Source organism: Rana temporaria, chromosome 3, assembly GCF_905171775.1.
Source record: "Rana temporaria chromosome 3, aRanTem1.1, whole genome shotgun sequence".
NCBI classification, from domain to species: domain Eukaryota; kingdom Metazoa; phylum Chordata; class Amphibia; order Anura; family Ranidae; genus Rana; species Rana temporaria.
Window position 1 is genome coordinate 75,192,737 of NC_053491.1, and position 21,714 is coordinate 75,214,450.

The window sequence follows — 21,714 nt, forward strand, 5'->3', positions numbered from 1 at the left end:
GCAAAGAGCTTCCCAGAGGGGGTTGGCTTTAGCAGGGAGGAGCCGACACAGCCGCCGTGGGACCCCAGAACAGGAGGATCGGGGCCACTCTGTGCGAAACAAACTGCACAGTGGAGGCAAGTACAAATTTTTTTTTTTTTTTTTTATAAATGACAAACGAACCCATACAACCCCCCCTAAGGTAGCCCATAGATGATTCCATTCCCTTTCTTTCCACCATGGGTGGAAGGAAAGAAAATGACTTGACTTTTCTTTTGATTCCTCGCAGTGGAACCTTCCTTCCTGGCTTCCTACCCGCCAACAGTAATCGAATGTCAAAAATCTGACAGGCTGGTTGTAACGTAAATCGATCGGTATTATAAGCCTGCCCATGGATGGATTATAATTCATCCGGTTCAGCAGGGATCTGTGCAATGCTGTATCCTGGCCTAGGCCAACAAGGCCTAGGGCAGCACTTTGCAGGGGGGCAGCACGGAAAGAGTCCCTTCCGGCTTGCTCTACACCAGGGATAAGCAATTAGCGGACCTCCAGCTGTTGCAAAACTACAAGTCCCATCATGCCTCTGCCTCTGGGTGTCATGCTTGTGGCTGTCACGAGTATTGCTATGCCTCATGGAACTTGTAGTTCTGGAACAGCTGGAGGTCCGCTAATTGCATATGCCTGCTCTACACTGTTGGTGTAACGCAAGCTGTTTCTAATTTTGACTGTCCTATCATCCTGGACCACAAACCTTCCTCACTGTGCTATGTGCTTTATGCTGCATCATTGGCATGGTTATGTCTTCTTAGTCCTCTCCATAAAATTATCAGAAATTTGTGGATAAAGTAGAACTTTAGGCAACACTTTTTTTAATTCAGTTTGGATAAAGTAAGGGAGGGTTATAGCCCCAGTCAGTTTATTTTTTACCATCCCGGTCCCATTGCAGAGATTTACCTTCACTTCCTGCCCCATAGCCAAACAGGAAGTGAGAGGAAATCTATGCAAATTAAGGAAATCCAATGCCACCTCCCCAGGCCCTAAGAACTAGTGTCCCCACTCGAAATTTCCAGGGTGGGTCTTAAACAGAAAGGGGTGGGTCATATTTAAATTAGGGGTGCACGGGTTTAGTCAGGCCTAGGGCAGCACAAAACCTAAATACACTACTGGATCTATGTATGGTCAGCTTAAAGAGTCACTAAAGGAATTTTTTTTTTAGCTAAATAGCTTCCTTTACCTTACTGCAGTCCTGGTTTCATGTCCTCTTTGTTCGTTTTTGCTTTCATGTTGCTGTAAATCCTCTCTGTTCTGGACACTTCCTGGTTGCCTGTTTCCTGATAACCACAGTACTGGGAGATTTCCCACGGTGGTCACTAATCAAGGAGGTGTGATTACTGTGTGTAAAACGAAACTGGATTGGTGCTGAGGAGTTTTAGACAAAGTATCACTGCTCTCTATTGGCTGACTGCCCTCTAGTGGCTCTCTGTACATCAGAGAACCAGCAAACAACAGCAAAAACGAAACTAAACTGCAGGCACATTATATGATTGTTTTTTTATCTATTTTTAATCATTTTTAAAATGAATCAGTTAACTATTATGTCTCTATGCCCTGTAAACAGTCATTTTAGCTAAAAAAATGTTTTCCTTTAGTGACCCTTTAAGCTGATGTGATAAAACTTGTCATGCCACTGCTCTGTCATGAAGGCCCCTACATACATTTCTAGTTCAATCTCCCTGCCCTCAGGTTTGGTTCTATCTCCCTTTTCTCAGTTAGGCCTCTTGCACACGATACTCTTGTTTAAGCATCCTACTTTTTCAGCTGTTTCATTTTGTATGTATTTGAACGCATTTTCATGCATGTGCGTTCGCAAAAAAATTGTACACATGCGCAAAAGCTCATTCTCATGCTTTTCTTCTGCACAATATTTGAATGGGCATTTGAGCACGTGTGGAAAAGTTGGAAAGGCATGATAGGTCTTTGATGCATTTTTATTGATACTTTACAGTGGTCACCAAGAAAGAAAGGTGGCAATTTCTCAGTGGTGCACACATTGCTGTAAACACTTCCTTTCCTAGAGTGGAGGAAGTATTCAAATACATTTATTAGATTCACCCTCACTTCTTCCTTTTGGTCACAGACGACACTCACATCATGACATGGGTCTTGCCCCCAGTTTGATTTATTTTTACCTTGGAGCCCACAATGATACCTGGTTGAAGTGTAATTGAATAGTTTAGGTATTTACATTATAACTGATATTTCTGCTTATGATGTACATGATTTATAATCCATTATTTTTCTCTTCCTACAGACGGCTCCCGTGTATGCATCTCTTTCACCAAGTGTGTGTAGACCAGTGGCTGATCACAAATAAGAAGTGCCCCATATGTAGAGTGGACATTGAAGCTCAACTTCCTACGGAGAGTTGACATTTTTCCAACCAATGTTATGCCCCTTTTAACCCTTCGGTACTGCAGCCAACCAAAGATGGCATGACTGAAACTGCACAGACATTAAAGCATTAAATCTGGTGTGCCGGCTCTGCCTCATACAATTAATGCTATAGACTACCATTTGTATACAGATCATATTTAGGTCCTTTGCTGCAAACAAGTTACTTGTAGCAGTGAAGGGTATATGTATTTATAAAGGTTTTTTTGTTTTGTTTTTTCAGTTTCTCATTTCCATATTTTTTTTTGTTTTCCCTTCACATATTTTTGCATGGATTCTTGTATTGCATTTCTTTGCACATTTATGGGCTTTGTGAACCCTTACACTTGCAGGCAAGATCTAGCTGCTCTAGTCAGTAGAATTGTGAGCATTTGTGCGCCTGTGTTTTTACATAGTCCAAGGCTAAACAAATTCTATTCATTACTAACCATAATGTCCTTTAATTTAATTGATCATGATTTTAAGTTTGTATAAAGTTCTAGGTGAAAAAAAAGGAAATTATTGTATGAAAACATTCCTTATTTAGGAAGAGACGGGCTGCTGTATAGAAAGTGCTGAATCAAGTCCCATGTTTTTGATGCTGAGATCACAATGCTTTGAGACTTACGTAGAATCAAGACTTGCCACACATTTTGTTCTGTCTCCTCGAAGGTGTTATCTTAATCACTCTTCAGCACAATGCAAATATATTTAAATGTCAATATTAAGGAGTTTAGACTGCTGTTCACATATTTATTACTTTTAAGGACGTGATTTTTTTTTTCTTTGGCTTCTGTAAAACTGCTCTAACAAAATGTCTGATAGTAGTCAGGTACCTGTTCTTACTAATCTGAGTAAGACATCTCCTCAACGGATCTAACATTAAATGTATAGTCTTAATAGCAGCTGTTATGGCAGGTGTCCATGCATCCGGAAAACTTTTTCAAGGTCCCCTGCAAACCCTCACAGGGAGGGTTTCCAATTTAATAAACTTAGCGAAATGAAACTGGTGTGTTTTTGTATTTTTATTTCTTTTTTCCATCTATTAAACGGAGTGAGGCATAGCTGTAATCTTTGGTGAAATCTATTTTACAGTGCATCCTGAAAGTATTCAAAGCGCTTCGCTTTTTCCACATTTTGCTAGGTTACAGCCTTATTCCAAAATTGACTAAATTCATTATTTTCCTCAAAATTCTACAAACAATACCTCCTTAATGACCATGTGAAAGAAGTTTGAAATCTTTGCAAATTTATTAAAAATAAAAAAATCACAAGTACATAAGTATTTACAGCCTTTACCATGACACTCAAAATTGAGCTCAGGTGCATCCTGTTTCCATTGATCACCCTTGAGATGTTTCTGCAACTTTATTGGAACCCACCTGTGGTAAATTCAGTTGATTTCACATGATTTGGAAAGGCACACACCTGTCTATATAAGGTCCTACAGTTAACAATGCATGTCTGAGCACAAACCAAGCCATGAAGTCCATGGAATGTTCTGTAGACCTCCGAGACAGGATTGTATCGATGCACAGACCTGGGGAAGAGTACAGAGACCTTTCTGCAGCATTGAAGGTCCCAATGAGCACCGTGGCCTCCATCATCAATAAATGGAAGAAGTTTGGAACTACCAGGACTTTTTCCTAGAGCTGCCTGCCCGGCCAACCTGATCGGGGAAAAAGGGCCTTAATCAGGGAGGTGACCAAGAGCCTGGTGGTCACTCTGACAGAGCTCCAGTGTTTCTCTGTGGAGAGAGGAGAACCTTCCAGAAGAACAGCCATCTCTGCAGCACTCCACCATTCAGGCCTGTATGGTAGAATGACCAGATGGAAGCCACTCCTCCAGAAAAAGGCACATGACCGCCCACCTGGAGTTTGCCAAAAGGCACCTGAAGGACTGTCAGACCCTGAGGAACATGTTTCTCTGGTCTGATGAAACAAAGATTACATTTTTTGGCCTGGATGGCAAGCATCACGTCTGAAGACAACCAGGCACCACTCATCACCTGGGCCAATACTATCCCTACAGTCAAGCATGGTGGTGCTTTGTTTTTTAGTGGCAGGAACTGGGAGACTAGTCGGGATCAAGGGAAAGATGAATGCAGCAATGGACAAACACCCTTGATCAAAACTTGCTCCAGAGCACTCTGGACCTCAGACTGGGGCAAGGGTTCACCTTCCAACAGGACAACGACCTTAAGCACACAGCCAAGATAACAGAGACCACTCTGAATGTCCTTGAGTGGCCCGGTCAGAGCCCAGACTTGAACCCAATTGAACATCTCTGGAGAGATTTAAAAATGGCTGTGCACTCTCCAATCCTATTAGTCACCTCTGCTACACATATAGGTTTTAACAGCCTGAACCTGAGAGACAGCGGTGTGTTAGTACTTTTACTGGATTTGTTTTCTACAGTGTACTAGAAACGTGACTTGCATTGTATTGAACATCTGATTGTTACTTATGTTTCCTTATTCTGTTAAATGCAATAAAAACATATTTGACTCTAAAAATGGCTGTGTACAGACGCTCCCCATCCAATATGATGGCGCACTAGAGGGCCTGCAAAAAAAAAAGGAAACTGCCCAAAAATGTGTGGGCCAAGCTTGTAGCATCATACTTAAAAAGACATGAGGCTATAATTGGTGCCAACAGTGCTTCAACAATGTATTGGGCAAAGGCTGTGAATACTTATGGACATGGGATTTTTTTCGTTTTTTAATTTCTATAAATTTTGCAAGGATTTCAAACAAACTTTTTTTCATGTCATTATGGGGTATTTGTAGAATTTTGAGGAAAATAATGAATTTTGTCCATTTTGGAATAAGTCTGTAATGACAAAATGCAGAAAAAGTGAAGCCCTGTGAATACTTCCCGGATGCACTGAGTGCATTAAGGTAAAAAAAAAAACTTGAGCCTTTGACCATTCTATGCATTAAAGAGGTAGTAAACTGACATTTTATATAAGGGGGGGTGGGGAAAAAAATCCCCATGGCACAGCATAGTAGCACATTATGAAATGATTACCTTAAGACTAAGGCCTCCAGCGGCACGCTGTCACTGCTAACAGGGCTTCCATCTTCACCCAGTGTTCCTTCTGGGTTCTCTGGCTTTGGGAGCTTGAATAGCCAAGCCGCGATGGCGTCACTTTTGTGCGTGTCACAGCCACAGTACAGCGATTTGAAGGAATGGCACAGGAGGTATGCCATCGTTTTATTTTAATACATTTTGTGAATGTTACCTGGCAAGTAGCAGCACTTTCCTTTTACAGTTGACAGCTGTAAGCCACTGCCTCTCAATTAGCAGCAGCGTTGTCGGTCTGCCATGCGTGCTGCTTTACTTGGTAATTTTGCTGTCGCAGGTCTATGCATGTCTCCGCCAGGACTGCAGGCTACTTTCTTTAAGAAACTTCAAGATATTATCAGTAAACCATCTCTGCTAGTATTTTTTTTTTAAAATACATATTCTATGCAAGTTTTAGCCTTTCTTTGCTATCAAAAGTAATGGGGATTGAAATAATCTACACTGCAATAGATGTACTTATTTTAATTTATCTGCTCCATACATTGCTATAATCTGAATGTGCTTTCTCACTTTCATAAAGGAGTTCTTGGTTCCATTACCGTATATACATGAGTATAAGCCTAGGCCCTAATTTTACCACAAAAATGGAAAAACGTATTGACTTGAGTATAAGCCTAGGGTGAGAATGCAGCAGCTACTGTAAGCGGAAAAGAGGTCAACAATGCCTATTTGCTTGCCTCACTGTGCCCATTGTAGCCTCAGTGTACCTGTATTTTTGACAGGCTGCGGGCAACCATTTTTCAAAAGTCGTGGCTTCCTCCTGGTCCCGTTCTGTTCTGTGATAGTCGGTGTACCTGTCGGGTCGCGGGTGTCCATTTTTCAAAAGTCGCGGCCTCCTCCTGGTCTGTGATAGGCGTTTGACACTGTTCCACTACCGCCAATCACGGAGGTCCTCTCATCCTCGGACTCAGTTTCCCAGCAAACACTGTGTTCAGTGTTCCGCCAATCACGGACCTTCTTTAACCACTTCCCGACGGCCATACGACTATATACGGCCGCCGGGTGGCTCTACTTCTCTGGGAGGCCGTGTTTTTACGGCCGCCCCTTTTCGCGTTCCCCGCGCACGCTCCCGAGCGCGCAGCGGGGAACTGCTGTGCTGGCCGTGTCCCTTGGACACAGCCAGTCACAGATCGCCGTGAACGGCCAATCGGAGCGGCCGTTTCCTAGGCGATCTGTGCGGCCAATGAGAGATGATCTCATATGTTTACATATGAGATCATCTCTCATTCCCGGCTCTCGCAGACAGCGGTGCTGTCAGGGGAGAGAGGAGACGGATCTGTGTCTCTTGTACATAGAGACACAGATCGGTCACCCCCCCAGTCACCCCCCTTCCCCCACAGTTAGAACACTAATTAGGATACACATTTAACCCCTTCCTCACCCCCTAGTGTTAACCCCTTCCCTGCCAGTCACATTTATACAGTAATTAGTGCATATTTATAGCACTGATTGCAGTATAAATGTGAATGGCGCCAAAAATGTGTCAAAAGTGTCCGATGTGTCCGCCATAACGTCGCAGTCCCAATAAAAATCGCAGATCGCCGCCATTTCTAGTAAAAAAAAATTTTATACAGTAATTAGTGCATATTTATAGCACTGATTGCAGTATAAATGTGAATGGCGCCAAAAACGTGTCAAAAGTGTCCGATGTGTCCGCCATAACGTCGCAGTCCCAATAAAAATCGCAGATCGCCGCCATTTCTAGTAAAAAAAAAAAAATAATAATTCTGTCCCTTATTTTGTAGGCGCTATAACTTTTGCGCAAACCAGTCGCTTATTGCGATTTTTTTTTTTTTTTTTTTTTTTACTAAAAATATGTAGAATACGTATCGGCCTAGACTGAGGATAAAAAAAAAACGTAAAAAAAAAAAATTGAGCTATTTATTATAGCAACAAGTAAAAATATTTTTTTTTTTTTCAAAATTGTCGCTCTATTTTTGTTTATAGCGCAAAAAATAAAAACCGCAGAGGTGATCAAATACCACCAAAAGAAAGCTCTATTTGTGGGGAAAAAAGGACGTTAATTTTGTTTTCGAGCCACGTCGCACGACCGCGCAATTGTCAGTTAAAGCGACGCAGTGCCGAATCGCAAAAAGTCCTCTGGTCAGGAAGGGGTTTAAGTGCCCAGTAAGGAAGTGGTTAATTCTCAGACAAGAGGACGTCTATTATAGGCTGAACACAGTGTCTGCTGGGAAAGTCCGAGGATGAGAGGACCTCCGTGATAGGCGTTTGACACTGTGTTCCGCTACCGCCTATCACGGACCAGGAGGAAGCCGCGACTTCTGAAAAATGGATGCCCATGACCCGACAGGTGCACTGACTCGAGTATAAGCCGAGGGGGCTATTTTCAGCCCTAAAAAAATGGCTGAAAAACTTTGCTTATACTCTCAAGTATATACGGTATATTGGGGGAACAAGAAAACATACAATCAAAAGATCAATGTAGCGAACAGCAGAAGAACTTATGGCTTATCTGCTCTGCAGTGTACATTTTCAAATCTGGAGTACGCCATTACAGAAGTACAAAAAAGCATCCCTCTTCATGTACAGTCTGCACTAGTCACATTAGCATTACCGAATATAATTTGATCATTTGTAGATGAGAAAACTTTAGTAATTAGTGAATTGGGCCATAGGAAAAAATAAATGGTAAATTTCTATTTTTGAGATGTATTTTTTTTTTTTTTTTTCTTTCCTCTATCGCTATGTTTCTGAGCTAAAACTAGGGTTGCACCGATACTTGTGCAAATGCTCTGATGCGTAAACTGATGACTGTTATAACGGACCAGCTGAACACGGGGGCCAGGCAGCCTCACAGGTGATCGGTGCGGTAGTGGGGGGAGTTGCAAGCACCGATCTCCCTGTATAGCACCTGACAGCCGCTTCTCCTCCTCTCCCTCGGCTTTCAGCTGCTTTATTGAAAGCTATACAGGGAGATCAGTGGTGGGAATGGCCTCCACTGCCACACCAGTCACCCCCGCCTGTGCCCTCCCTCTCTCTGGGTCCCCTGATCCCCATGTCATCCTCCAGTCCCCCCTCCCCTTGTCCCAGATTGGTCAGGATGGAGAGCAGAGGAAGGAGCTGGTAAATCTGTCATATACCAGCTCCTTCCTTTTTCTGAATGCATAGTCAGTAATCACTGACTCTGTAAATTCATAACTGAGCATCTTAACCACGTCAATACTAGACACTAAGCGCCCCCCCAAGCCCGTTTTCAGCGCTGTCTAAATGACAATTGCGCAGTCATGCTACTTTGTACCCAAACAACATTTTTTTATCATTTTGTTTCCACAAATAGAGATTTATTTTGGTGGTATTTGATTACCTCTGGGGGTTTTAGACTGACATTTTTGAAAAACAATATGTTTTTTGTTTTTCTGTTTATAAAATTTTGTAAATAAGTACGTTTTCTCCTTCACTGATGAGGCGGCACTGATAAGGTGGTACAGATTGGCACTGATGGCATCACTGCTACGGAGGCACTGATTGGTACTGATTTGGCATCATATGTGGGCACACATTGGCATCCCTGGTGGTCCTGGGTGAGCTGTGCTCTCCTCTACTCACTTCTGTCAGACGTGGGAAAGGAAAAGTCGATAATTGGTTCTTCCTGTTTACATCGTGATCGCATGGTAGACTCTTTACCTAGATTGGATATGCGGTGTGTCCGACTGACATACCACAACAGCGATTATGATGTCCGATCAGCATAACAGAACCACTTTCCTGACTTCATATGGTGGGTGGGAAGTAGTTAAACTGTGTTTACTCTGCTTATGTTTTTTTTGGAAATGGGAGGGGTCTCTGTTTCCTGTCAATTCATTTTCAGTGCAAAGGGACTGGGCTATCTCTGTCCTTAGTCCCTTTTCTCTGTCTCACACACTCACACTCTGTCCATCCATGTCACCTATCGGTGCTGCATATTTATGCCACTGTCACATGACATTAAAAAAAAAAGTATTGATAATCTGTATTGGTGAATACTTGGAGGAAATAAATTAAACAAATATCGGTACTTGTACTCGTTCTTAAAAAAAAAGTGATATCTGTGTAGCCCTAGCTAAGACCTAAGTATATAGTAATGCAGAAAATTTTGTTAGAGCTCATTGGCAGAAGAGACTTGGCCTAGCACTGCCCAAAAAAAAAATTTTTCTTCTCGACAGGTTAATCATATTTTTTCTCTTCCACATGCTTATGTATGCTCTTGTCTCATCTGTACGATAATTGCTGGAATGATGTAACTTGGTTACTTATTTGAAACTCTTCAGAGTTGTTTTCAGTTCATTACTGCTGTTATATCATCAGTGGCCCACCCAATCGCCGTAGAGAGAAGATGACAACTGGTGACAGAGGATGGTTATCTCACAGTGCTGGAAGATGGCAAGATGTGCCAAGCTTCACTGTCAGCACCTCATAACATTGTTGACACTTGAGACACGTTCTCATCCTTTGAATTAATACTTCTGTTGCATATAAAAAGGTCTTAAAGTTGATTGCATGTCCGCAGGCCACCCGTGGTTGTGTGCACGAGAGCCAGAACTGTGTGTGTGATTAGGAACAGCGATCTGTCGCCAGTCAGTTTCATCCCCCCCACGTTTAGAAACGCACACGACAGTAAACATGTAACCTCTTGATCGCCCCCTAGTGTTAGCCTCTTTCTTGCCAGTGACATTTACACAGTAATTAGTGCATTTTTTATAGCACTGATGGCTGTATAAATGTCAATGGTCCCAAAAATGTGTCAAAAGTGTCCGATCTGTTCGCTGCAGTCCTGCTAAAAATTGCAGGTTGTCGCCATTACTAGTTTAAAAAAAAAAAAAGTGCCATAAATCTATCCCCTATTTTGTAGAAGCTATAACTTTTGCGCAAACCAATCAATATATGCTTATTGTTTTATTACCAAAAATATATAGAAGAATACATATTGGCCTAAACTGATGAAGACATTTTTAATTTATGATCTCTATTATAGTAAAAAAAATATATATATATATAATCTTTTTTTTTTTTTAATTGTCACTTTTTTTTTTTGCTTATAGTGCAAAAAATAACCGCAGAGGTGATCAAAAAAACACTTTATACAGTAACAGTGCATTTTTATAGCACTGATCGCTGTATAAATGTCATTGGTCCCAAAAGTGTCCGATCTATCCACCGCCCTGTCACAGTCCCACTAAAAATTTCAAGCGGAAGACTACGCATGCTCAGAAAGGAAAGAATACATACAAAACATGAAGTCACTTCTGAAGTTGGATTCTGTCATATGAGAATTTTCATATGGTGAGTAACCTCTTCACTTTCAACATGAGACTAGCATGCAACAAAAACCGGACATTCGGTAATCCGGAAATCTGATTGTGTGTACGAGGCTTAACGGTGTCTGCCTGAGCACTGGTTAAAGCTTGAAGGAGGAGTTTTCTTTCTCCTCTGACTGTCCTATGAGGCTGCATGATCCCCGACCCTCTGGACAGTGTTAATCGGTCCTGTGCTGATCACATGCACACCCCCACCCCCCCCCAAAAAAAAAAAAAAATAGCAAAACACACCAAAATGAGCATGTGCAGAACGTCTCTTAGGGCAATGGTCATCAACCCTGTCCTCAGGGCCCACTAACAGGCCAGGTTTGCAAGATAACTGAAATACTACATCACAGGTGATATCATTTGCTGCTCAGTGATTACAGTATTATAGTCTGCATCTCCCCAAGGTAATACATAAAACCTGGCCTGTTAGTGGGCCCTGAGGACAGGGTTGATGACCACTGTCCTAGGGCCATGTGCTATCAGGAGATGGATTGGGGACAGTGGAAGAAGGGGAGGATCAGAGAAGACCGGATCAAACAGTCTTTTTACACCGTGCGGAGGATTAACACCTTAAGTTCCATAGCGAGTATAACCAGCATGCTTTTACTGCATATACAGACTGTTTTTTTATGGGTTTAGTAATACTTTAAGATTTTATTGCTTCATTTGAAGTGAGAATTTCAAGACGGAACAACTCAGGCCCTTTACAAGAAGAGATGATGTGCCATTGAAAATCGAGAAGGATTCTTGTCTGACTACAAAGAGAAAAAAAACTCTTACAAAGATCAGCTACAACTACCAAACCTTCTGCTAAATGGACAGAGAGAAATCAATGGAATGGTTATAGTTGGTTTGGGGGTTTCCTTCAAGTGGAACAACTCTTCCTAACCCCAGAAAGATGTAGAAATAAGGGTAAAGCAGCCTCTGCTTACACTGGGGGCATTTATTAAAGTGATTATAAAGGTAAAGTTTTTTTTAACCTTAAAGGATCACTAAAGGAATTTTTTTTTTTTAGCTAAATAGCTTCCTTTACCTTACTGCAGTACTGGTTTCATGTCCTCATTGCTCGTTTTTGCTTTGATGTTGCTGTAAAACTGCTCTGATCTCCACACTTCCTGGTTGTCTATTTCCTTATAACCACAGTACTGGGAGCTTTTCACAATGGTCTAAGCTGTCATTACTGCGTGTCTAAAACTTCCCAGAACCAATCAGATTCATTTTAAAAACAAAACACTGCCCTGGATTTGTTTGTTTTTGTTCTGTGGGTCTCTTTACTTCACAGAAACATGAAACCAGTTTAAAAACGAAAGTGAAACTGTAGGCACATTATATGATTGAATTTAATCTATTTTTAATCATTTTTAAAAGGAATCGGTTAACTTTTATGTCTCTATACCCTGTAAACAGTCATTTCAGCAAAAAAATGTTTTTCCTTTAGTGACCCTTTAAAGCTGATCTTTACCCACCAAAACTGTATCCCTCTGCTCTACCCCTCCTTCGGTCCTCATACACGAATAGGATTTTTATTTACTGCTTTTTCTTTTTTAAAGAATTTACTCTGCTCCTCCCTTGCACGTCAAACTTCTAGGTCAGGGGTAGGCAACCTGAAAGAGGTAGAGATCCACCTGAACAACATGGGAGAAGTCAAAGATCACCAAGCACAGTGTCGCTTCCTCACACCTGATTTAAATCTCGAATTGCCGTACTACCATATCGCAATCATGTGCATTGCACGGCAATCATGGGCTTAAATCTAGGTGGTGAGGAGGTAACATATCGCCTCCTCACCACCTGTCAAACAGTGCCTGCTGAATGAGCCCTTAGTTGCATCGGCACCCTTAGGGCTCGTTTACATGTAAAGTTGGGGGTAATAAAACCCTGTGGTTGAGTCGCAGCAGCCAAAGGTGTACACATGCCACAGCAGCAATTAAACCCCCTTTTTTCATTTGGGTGCTACTTGCCTACCAATCGCAACCCATTCAAGTAAATAGGGTCACACTGCAAGTGCCCCACAGCGGCATGCTTCTGTAGTTCCAAGGGGTTAAAGTAGGTGGTGAGAAAGCAACACAAGAATGCCTGCTTTAACCCCTTGTTTGCAGTACTGCACAAGGTTGCAGGGCCTCATTCACTTGAATGGGTTATGCTTGGCAGGTGTTAAACCCATCAACTATGACAGGGCTTATAACTCCTGCTGTGGCTACAACATGTACACGTCTGGCCACTGCAGCTAAAGGGGGTGCGGTTGGGGTGGAGGTGATTAAAAAACATCTTAACTATGGGTTTTTTACCACCCCCCCCCCCCCCCAAATTGTAAATGTAATTAAACTTACTTTCTAAACCCTTTTATAAGGCTGCTTTCACACTGATGTGCTGCGTTTATCTGCACCACGGGTGCAGAGCAGTGCATTTGCAACTTTCCTGGGCTAGCTGCGCTTTGCTATAGACTTCTATTATCTCAATCAGTGCTGCAATAGCCTGCAGCATGGATGTGTGTAGTATGACAGCCGGGAAGTCTCAATGTACAGAGGATTCCCCAACCACCTTGAATGTATGGATGGGGGAATCAGGTCAGTTTTTTTGTTCAACCCGCTACTAAAGTATGGGCTGCCTTGCATCTCCTTTCTTATTCTGCTATGGGAACAGTCATATCAGGTGGGGACTTTAAAGTTGAACTCCAGAAAAATAAATGTTTTGACTTATCAGTAAAATCTGTATAGTACAGGACACCATTATAACTGGGCTATATGCAGCTACCTTCAGGTGATTGGACTAGGGTGACCACATTTCCATACAGCCATTCAGGGACCCCCCCCCCCCAGCAAGCAGCGGTCGGTGACATCACAAGGAGGCAGTGCCGCCATATGACGTGGCCGAGAGGCCCCGCCCCTTACCTATTTAAGCATTTGTTTCATGTATGGAAGCCCAACATTGCAGCTGCAGGCAGCCACTTAGATTCACAGAGTGTAATTGTTCTTGCGATGTTGGGCTAACATACATGAAACAAATGCTGTTTATATCTAAGGCACTAAAGTTGTATTTAAAACCCTGTAAACCACAAAAGAAATACAAATGACCCAAGGGATCTGGGGTAAAAACTGCACATACACTGACCTACCCCACTACTACACTGACCTACTGTACCTGATTCCTACACTGACCTACCTGACCACTACACTGACCGAATTGATTGCTGCATTGAAATACCTGACCACTACACTAACCTGATTCTTACACTGACCTACCTGATTATTACACTGACCTACCCGATTCCCACCCCGTCCATTGGGGGAGCATGTCAGATCCTCAGCTCTAAGGGACTAATGCTGGGACCTGTAGTCCTTCATTAGGAGGATGAGGTCAGTGGCAGACAGGCAGTGCTGGGGGCATGGGTTAAGTGTCAGTGCTTGGGAAGGGATGGGATCACTAACTCTCAACTGTTAGTGTCCACTTGGGAGGGGAGAGGGGCTTGGTGAGGGTGAGAGAAAGGGTGGGGGAGAGAGAGAGAGAGAAGGGGTGGGAGAGAGAGGGAGGGAGAGAGAGGAGAAGGGGTGGGAGAGAGAGGGAGGGAGAGAGAGGAGAAGGGGTGGGAGAGAGAGGAGAAGGGGTGGGAGAGAGAGAAGAAGGGGTGGGAGAGAGAGAGAAGGGGTGGGAGAGAGAGGGAGGGAGAGAGAGGAGAAGGGGTGGGAGAGAGAGGAGAAGGGGTGGGAGAGAGAGGGAGGGAGAGACAGGAGAAGGGGTGGGAGAGAGAGGGAGGGAGAGACAGGAGAAGGGGTGGGAGAGAGAGGAGAAGGGGTGGGAGAGAGAGAAGGGGTGGGAGAGAGAGAGGGAGAGAGAGAGGGAGAGAGAGAGAGAGAGAGAAGGGGTGGGAGAGAGAGAGAGAGAAGGGGTGAGAGAGAGAGAGAAGGGGTGAGGGAGAGAGAGAAGGGGTGGGAGAGAGAGGGAGAGAGAGAAGGGTGGGAGAGAGAGAGAGAAGGGGTGGGAGAGAGAGAAGGGGTGGGAGAGAGAGAGAGAAGGGGTGGGAGAGAGAAGGGGTGGGAGAGAGAGAGAAGGGGTGGGAGAGAGAGAGAGAGAATGGGTGGGAGAGAGAGAAGGGGTGGGAGAGAGAGAGAGAGAGAAGGGGTGGGAGAGAGAGAGAGAAGGGGTGGGAGAGAGAGAGAAGGGGTGGGAGAGAGAGAAGGGGTGGGAGAGAGAGAAGGGGTGGGAGAGAGAGAGAGAGAAGGGGTGGGAGAGAGAGAGAGAGGGGGTGGGAGAGAGAGAAGGGGTGGGAGAGAGAGAGAGAGGGGGGCAGAGAGAGAGAGAGGGGGGCAGAGAGAGAGAGAGAGAAGGGGTGGGAGAGAGAGAAGGGGTGGGAGTGAGAGAGAGAGAAGGGCTGGGAGAGAGAGAGAGAGAGGGGGGGGGAGAGAGAGAAGGGGTGGGAGAGAGAGAAGGGGTGGGAGAGAGAGAGAGAGAGAGAAGGGGTGGGAGAGAGAGAAGGGGTGGGAGACAGAGAAGGGGTGGGAGAGAGAGAGAGAGAGAGAGAGAAGTGGTGGGAGAGAGAGAGGGGGGGTGGTGAGTGAAATTGACCTCCTAAGCTGGCCTGCAGTCCTTCCTGTACCCCCTGTCCCAGCCCCTGTCTGTGGGTAGGTGTGTGTGATGTATGCACCTACCTCCAGACCATCCTTGTCCTCTCTGTCAGCCTTCTTGATGATAGGCACAGCTGGAGCAGACGTTGGGAGAAGGTGTGCAGGCTCTGGGAGGATGTCACTGCTGCTCAGGTCAGGTCTTCTCTCACTCCCTCTCGCGCTGTTCCTTCCAGTCAGCCTCCTGCTTCTCCCCGGGGCCGCCACTCTCTGTTGTTCTAAGAAGCTGCTGCTCTCCCTCTCACATCAGATGCTGCTGCTCTCCCTCTCACATCAGATGCTGTGAGACTGTCCCTCTCTGGTGTGTCAAAGGGCAGCCTCGGAGCTCAGCTGCTTTGGGTCCCAGGAGACAGACAGAGCAGAAGCGCGGAGGTCGGAGGAGGAAGTGAAATCCTCCCGCGCTTTCAGCTCTGAACAGAGGGGGTGCACTGCAGCCGTGATGTCACTGGTTGCTACACGCCAAGCGGCTCTAGCAACCAGTGAGCACAATGAAAGTCAGGTGGAGGTGGTTCTGCATGCTGCAGACAGCGCTACCGCGGCTCAGACTCCCCCACTGAAATGATCATGACTTTACCCAGTGCTTCATTCCGGGACACTGTATTGTCCCGCAATGAAGGCATCCGGGAACAGGGACACAGATGCCAATTAAGGGACAGTCCCGGGCAATCCGGGACACGTGGGCACCCTAGATTGGACACTACCAAAAAAAGGAAGGCTGCAGGGACATTCCCTATATAACTTCTCCCACTCCCAGCTAGCCCCAGTTTTGTAGCAATCAATAGGGAAATCATAAGAACAGAGGGGAAGGTCTGGTGTGCTATAGTGTACCCCAGGAAAGGGATTTTACTGGTAAGTCAATCCTATTATCCTGATCACACAGTACAGGACACAGGCTCTTTAATTTGATACCACTGGGACAATTAAAAACAACCAAGAGGTGGGTAGCTCAGTAAACAAAGCCAACAGGCCCACATATTAGACAGGTCAAGTAGACAGACTCAGAGAGCAGTTTGTGGCACCTTACACCTGAAACTGGCATCAGAGAAGGCTTGAGCCTCCACCTGGTAGAACTTTGCCCAAGTGACAGTTTTTCATATCTGAGAAAAAGGAGACTGATGCTGAAGAGCCCAAGAAACAGATCTCATAAAGTGTGCTTTATCACGAAGAAGAGAACCCCTATGCTTCAGACTATAGGCTCCAATGGTAACTTGTCTAATCCACCTAGCAATGGTGGAGGGGCAAGAAGTTCCTTGTGGGAACCTTCAGAAACTCTCACCGTGCACACCATGTCCAGGCAGTGAAGAGAAATTTCGATCCGCTGATCCCCACTGAGCAGGTGGATGACAGGTCTGTCTCCGCTCACTGTGCTAAGACGGACCTGTCAGAGCCCCGCTCTCCGTTTTTATCCGATCCGCAAGACGGATGGAAAATAGGGTCACCATCTGATTGGATTTCACAGACAGGATCGCATAGCAGCGGGTGTCAGCGGACATGCTCCATAGGAATAAATGGAGGCAAGTCCACCTGAAAATCTGACAGATTTGCGTACTGTGCAAACTCTGGCCAGTGATCCATCCTCAAGACCCAGTAAGCCAAAGGATTTTCGCTGGGAAAGGTGTCCAAGTCTGATCTTGCCCCTAGGTATTCCCGCACCATGTAAAACAGACGCTGGCGATGGTTGCTGGAACCGGTCATACCTTGGGGCTGCGGACTAAAAAATTGTCTGAACGCATCGGTCAGACGGTCACCTTCTCCACCGCTCCTTCTGTGACTGACCGAAGCCTCAGCAACACGTTGTCCAGGACCAGAATTTTGTAACCTCCCAGTATCTGGGAATGCGTTGCACATACCTTTCTGCAAGGCCTCCCGAAGATGTTTCATCTTCTGCTCCCTCTTTCCCGGCAAGATAAGGTCCGCAACCTTACTCTTGTAACGTGGATCAAGGAGGGTTGCCAGCCAGTAATGATCCCTCTCCTTGATAGCACGAATACGAGGATCCTTCTGCAGGCTTTGCAGGATCAGGGAGGCCATACAACGTAGGTTTGCTGAGGCATTCGGTGCGGAGTCCTCTGGGTCACTGAGGACGACATGATCCGCAGCCACCTCGTCCCAGCCACGTACAAGTCCATGGGTTTCTTGGGACTGTAATTGATCCCTTGAAGACTGCTGCTGATTCTGAGTGCTAGGCTCCACCTCCATGCTGACACAATCCTCCTCCTCTTCCTGTGTGATAGGCGGGCAAGCAGGAACAGTGTCTGGATAAAGGGGGCCTTGAGAGGTAAGGAAGTCCTCCTCTTCCTCCCTCTGTTCTGCCTCAAGGGCCCTGTCCATTATTCCACGCAGCGTGTGCTCCAACAGGTGAATAAGAGAGACAGTCTCACTGATGCATGCACTGTCACTGCTCACCATCCTCGTGGCCTCCTCAAATGGTGACAGGACAGTGCATGCATCCCTGATCATGGCCCACTGGCGTGGAGAAAAAACCAAGCTCCCCTGACCTTGTCCTGCTGCCATATTGGCACAGATACTCATTGATGGCCCTCTGCTGTGTGTGCAGCCGCTGCAGCATGGCCAACGTAGAGTTCCACCTGGTGGGCATGTCACAGATTAGGTGGTTCTTGGGCAGGTTGTATTCCTTTTGGAGGTCTGCCAGCCGAGCACTGGCATTATATGACCATCGGAAATGCACACAGAATTTCCTGGCCTGCTTCAGGACATCCTGTAAGTCCGGGTACCTGCCCAAAAACCGCTGCACCACCAAGTTAAGAACATGTGAAAAAGGCGGGCGTGGTCTGGAGTCGCATGGAGTAAGACGTGCTGGGTGAGAGCTCCGCTCGTGGCTGATCCTTTCAACAGAATCCTGGGGGAATCCTCCCTACCAACCGACCGCAGGCACATCCACCCCTTCCCCCGATACTCGGGACCAACATGTCGCCCCCTAAGAGACCCGGAGCCCTTGCTAAGCAGGACAAAGGCCGGCATGGTGAGCGGGACACGGGGGAGGAAGATGGCGCCGCCATGCTGCTGGGGGGAGAGGACCGGCCTTCTGGCGATACCGCCCGGGTCCTGGAAGCTATTGCTGCCTGCCAAACTTCCCTCACCTCCCGGATCGAAGAGGTGAAGGTAGATATCTCCCATATGCGTCACGATATGCACAAGCTACGCGAGCGGGTGTCGGAGACGGAGCGCAGGCTTGAGCACGTGGAAGATGGCCTACACCCGCTCCAGGTCTCGGTGGAAAGTTTGCAGCATCAGCTGCAAGCGGTGCTCTCCAAGCAGGACGATATGGAGAACCGCCTTCGAAGGTGCAATCTACGCTTTGTGGGGCTCCCTGAGCGTTCTGAAGGAGCGGATCCCCCTACCTACCTTGAAAACCTGCTCATCAAAACCTTCGGCAGAGAGGCCTTCTCCCCCACTTTCGTTGTGGAGCGCGCCCATCGCCTAGCCGCCAAGCCCCCTCCTGAAGGTGCACCCCCGAGGACTTTCATCGCTAAACTGCTCAACTACCGTGACCGAGATGCTGTCCTCAGGCTCACCCGGGAGAAGGGGAACATCCCTCTTGGTAACATCACTATCGCTGTCTATCCGGACTTCTCATCGGAGGTTCAGAAGAAAAGGGCGCGCTTTACGGAGGCGAAGCGGCAGCTTCGGGTGCATCACCTTCCATACGCCATGCTTTTTCCTGCACGGCTCCGGGTCGTATGTGACGGCAAGGCTCAGTTTTTTGAGGACCCGCAGGCTGTTCTATCCTGGCTGGAGCGACGAGAGGGCGCCGGATCTTCCCACACCTGAACACCCGTGCTGGCCATCCGTCCCACGGCGCCTACCTTGATACTTCTCCCTGGCATCGTTGTCCCTGCACCTCAGACTTCCTAACCGTGAGTTGGCCGTGTTGCCTTCGGGCCTGCCCCTGCCCCCTTATCCTTGTTTGCCCTGGTGGCCAGCTCACCCCTCACCTTACCCCCCCAGACGCTGCTTCCCCTACCTTGAGCCACGGGCGGCTCACCCACACAGGTGTCCCACATAATCGGATACCCCCTTGCACCGCTGCGTGCTCTTCAGTTTGGTCGCCCCCCCTGATCGCGCTGGTTGTCCTGGACTTAGGGTAATGTCATCACCCCTGGCAACCACCGCAAAGCCGAGGTTTCCCTGGCCGGCCCCTACCCCCAGACTTTCGGTGGGTGGTGGGGTGTTAAACCTGCTATGCCGGTCCAGTGTTCTTGCAGGACTTGGTTCTCATGCTGACCAAGAAGTTGTTATTTATGTTTTGTGTTTTTTTTTTCCTTTTTTCCTTGCAAATGTCAATGTCAATGTGTCACACAACTGTTATTGAATACTTTTCTGTGCTCTTGCTCATGTTAGATGGTCCCTCCATTGCCCGGTGGGCCTCGCACCTCCCCCGGTCGGTCGCTGTCGAGACCCCCGGGGGACGTGTGACTCCCACCGGATACTCTATGCTTCCCTATATGCTTCCTATAACTGTGTGGAGGCGCTGGTATGCCCTGATCTGCTGGCCACCTCCCGGCTTTTGGGAGGGCGGTCTTTCAGTCCCTGCTTTCATCGTACCTACGCATGGCATCCCTTAAGGTAGTGACCTGGAACGTGCGCGGTCTGGGGGACCGCGTTAAACGCTCGGCAGTCCTCTCACATTTGAAATCCATGCGTGAAGATGTTTCCATTTTGTTAGAGACACATTTAGTGGGGCAAAAACAGCTGAGCCTCAGGAAAGCCTGGGTGGGGTGGATATATCAGGCCCCCCACACCTCTAACTCCCGCGGGGTGGCGGTGCTGGTGGCAAGATCACAGCAGTTCCTACTCCATGAGTTACAGTCAGATCCCCAGGGCCGCTACTTATTTTTGCATGCCACCATCGGGGGCCTTGAGGTACTCCTCCTTGCCTTTTATATCCCTCCCCCCTTTCAATTTGAGGCCCTTCAGCGTGGGGTAGCTTATATGGCTCTACATCCCTCAGTGCCTGCCATTTGGGCAGATGACTTTAACATGGTCATTTCCCCGTCCTTGGACAGACTGGGTCCAAGCGCCCCGGTGGGTCCCTCGCCGGGGACCACTAGATTTGGTAAGTTTCTAGCTGAATTCGCCCTGACCGACACCTGGCGGCATAGGCACCCGACCCAATTAGGATTCTCCTGCTTCACCCCCTCCCGCGCAGTAATGTCCCGCATAGACCTTATCCTTGTAACCCCCTCCCTTCTCCCGCATCTCTTTGAGGTAGGTTTTGACTCTAGGTCGCTTTCTGATCACTCCCCATACTGGGTCAAACTCAAGCTCCCGTCGCCCCCCGTGGCCCAGACCTGGCGCCTTAACCCCTTCTGGCTGAGAGTCCTCCCTGACCTGGACACTGTTGGGGCTGAATGGGACCGCTTCTTCACCACAAATAATGGCTCTGCCGCGGCGGGTCCTGTTTGGGAGGCGTTTAAGCTCCACGTGCGCATGATTCTATCCTTTTGCATCAATAGACACAAGGCCTCGTCCAAGTCGCTACTCCGCCAAGCGGAGGAGCGGCTTGGGACCCTCGAGCGAGACTTCCGCGCTGACCCGTCGGATAACACCGCTTCCCAACTTCGGCTACAGATTAGGCTAACGGACCAACTGCACCTTGAAAAAGCGCGTCAGGGTATTTTCTTCAGTAAGCAGCGTATGTACGAACATGGAGAGCGAGCCGGTCGACTCCTTGCCTATATGGCACATCTGGAACACAAGCCCCCTGTGGTAGTGTCCCTCCGTGCGGCGTGTGGGGCTCTACTATCGGACCCTGACCAGGTGGCTGACGAATTTAGGTCGTTCTACTCGAAGCTATACACCTCCACCTCACAACATACCGCGGAGGAGCTCTCCACTTTTCTGCGGGATGTTACTTTCCCCACGCTATCTGCGGACCAAGTATCTATGCTGGAAGCTCCCATCACTACTGTGTGTGTGGAGACAGCTATGGCAAGCCTCCCCACTTCCAAAACCCTGGGCTCCGACGGGCTTCCCCTCGAATTCTACAAACACTTTCAGGACACTCTCGTCCCTAGGCTTTGCGCGCTCTACAATCATGTCTTCGACACGGGCACGCTCCCCTCCACCATGCGCGAAGCTCTCATTGTTCTTATCCCTAAACCTGGCAAGGACCCCTTACTCCCCGAATCCTAGCGCCCCATCTCACTCCTTCAACTGGACGTGAAAATTTTTGCCAAAATCCTCGCCCTGCGTCTCAATAAAATTATAACTAGTCTGATACACCCTGACCAGACTGGGTTCATGCCCAACAAAAACACTGCCTTTAACCTTCGC

The 21,714-nt window shown here is 47.0% G+C and overlaps 1 protein-coding gene across 6 annotated transcripts in view; it reads left to right on the plus strand.

The window, feature by feature from the left end:
* The window catches only part of RNF111 (ring finger protein 111), an 89,307-nt gene extending 85,892 nt beyond the window's left edge, over positions 1-3,415 (plus strand). For all 6 annotated transcript variants that reach the window (XM_040342774.1, XM_040342775.1, XM_040342776.1 and 3 more), the window contains one exon: positions 2,291-3,415. In XM_040342774.1, coding sequence (XP_040198708.1) covers positions 2,291-2,408 — 118 coding nt within the window. In that variant the 3' untranslated portion in view covers positions 2,409-3,415. The remainder of the gene's footprint in view (positions 1-2,290) is intronic.
* Positions 3,416-21,714: the final 18,299 nt, after the last annotated feature.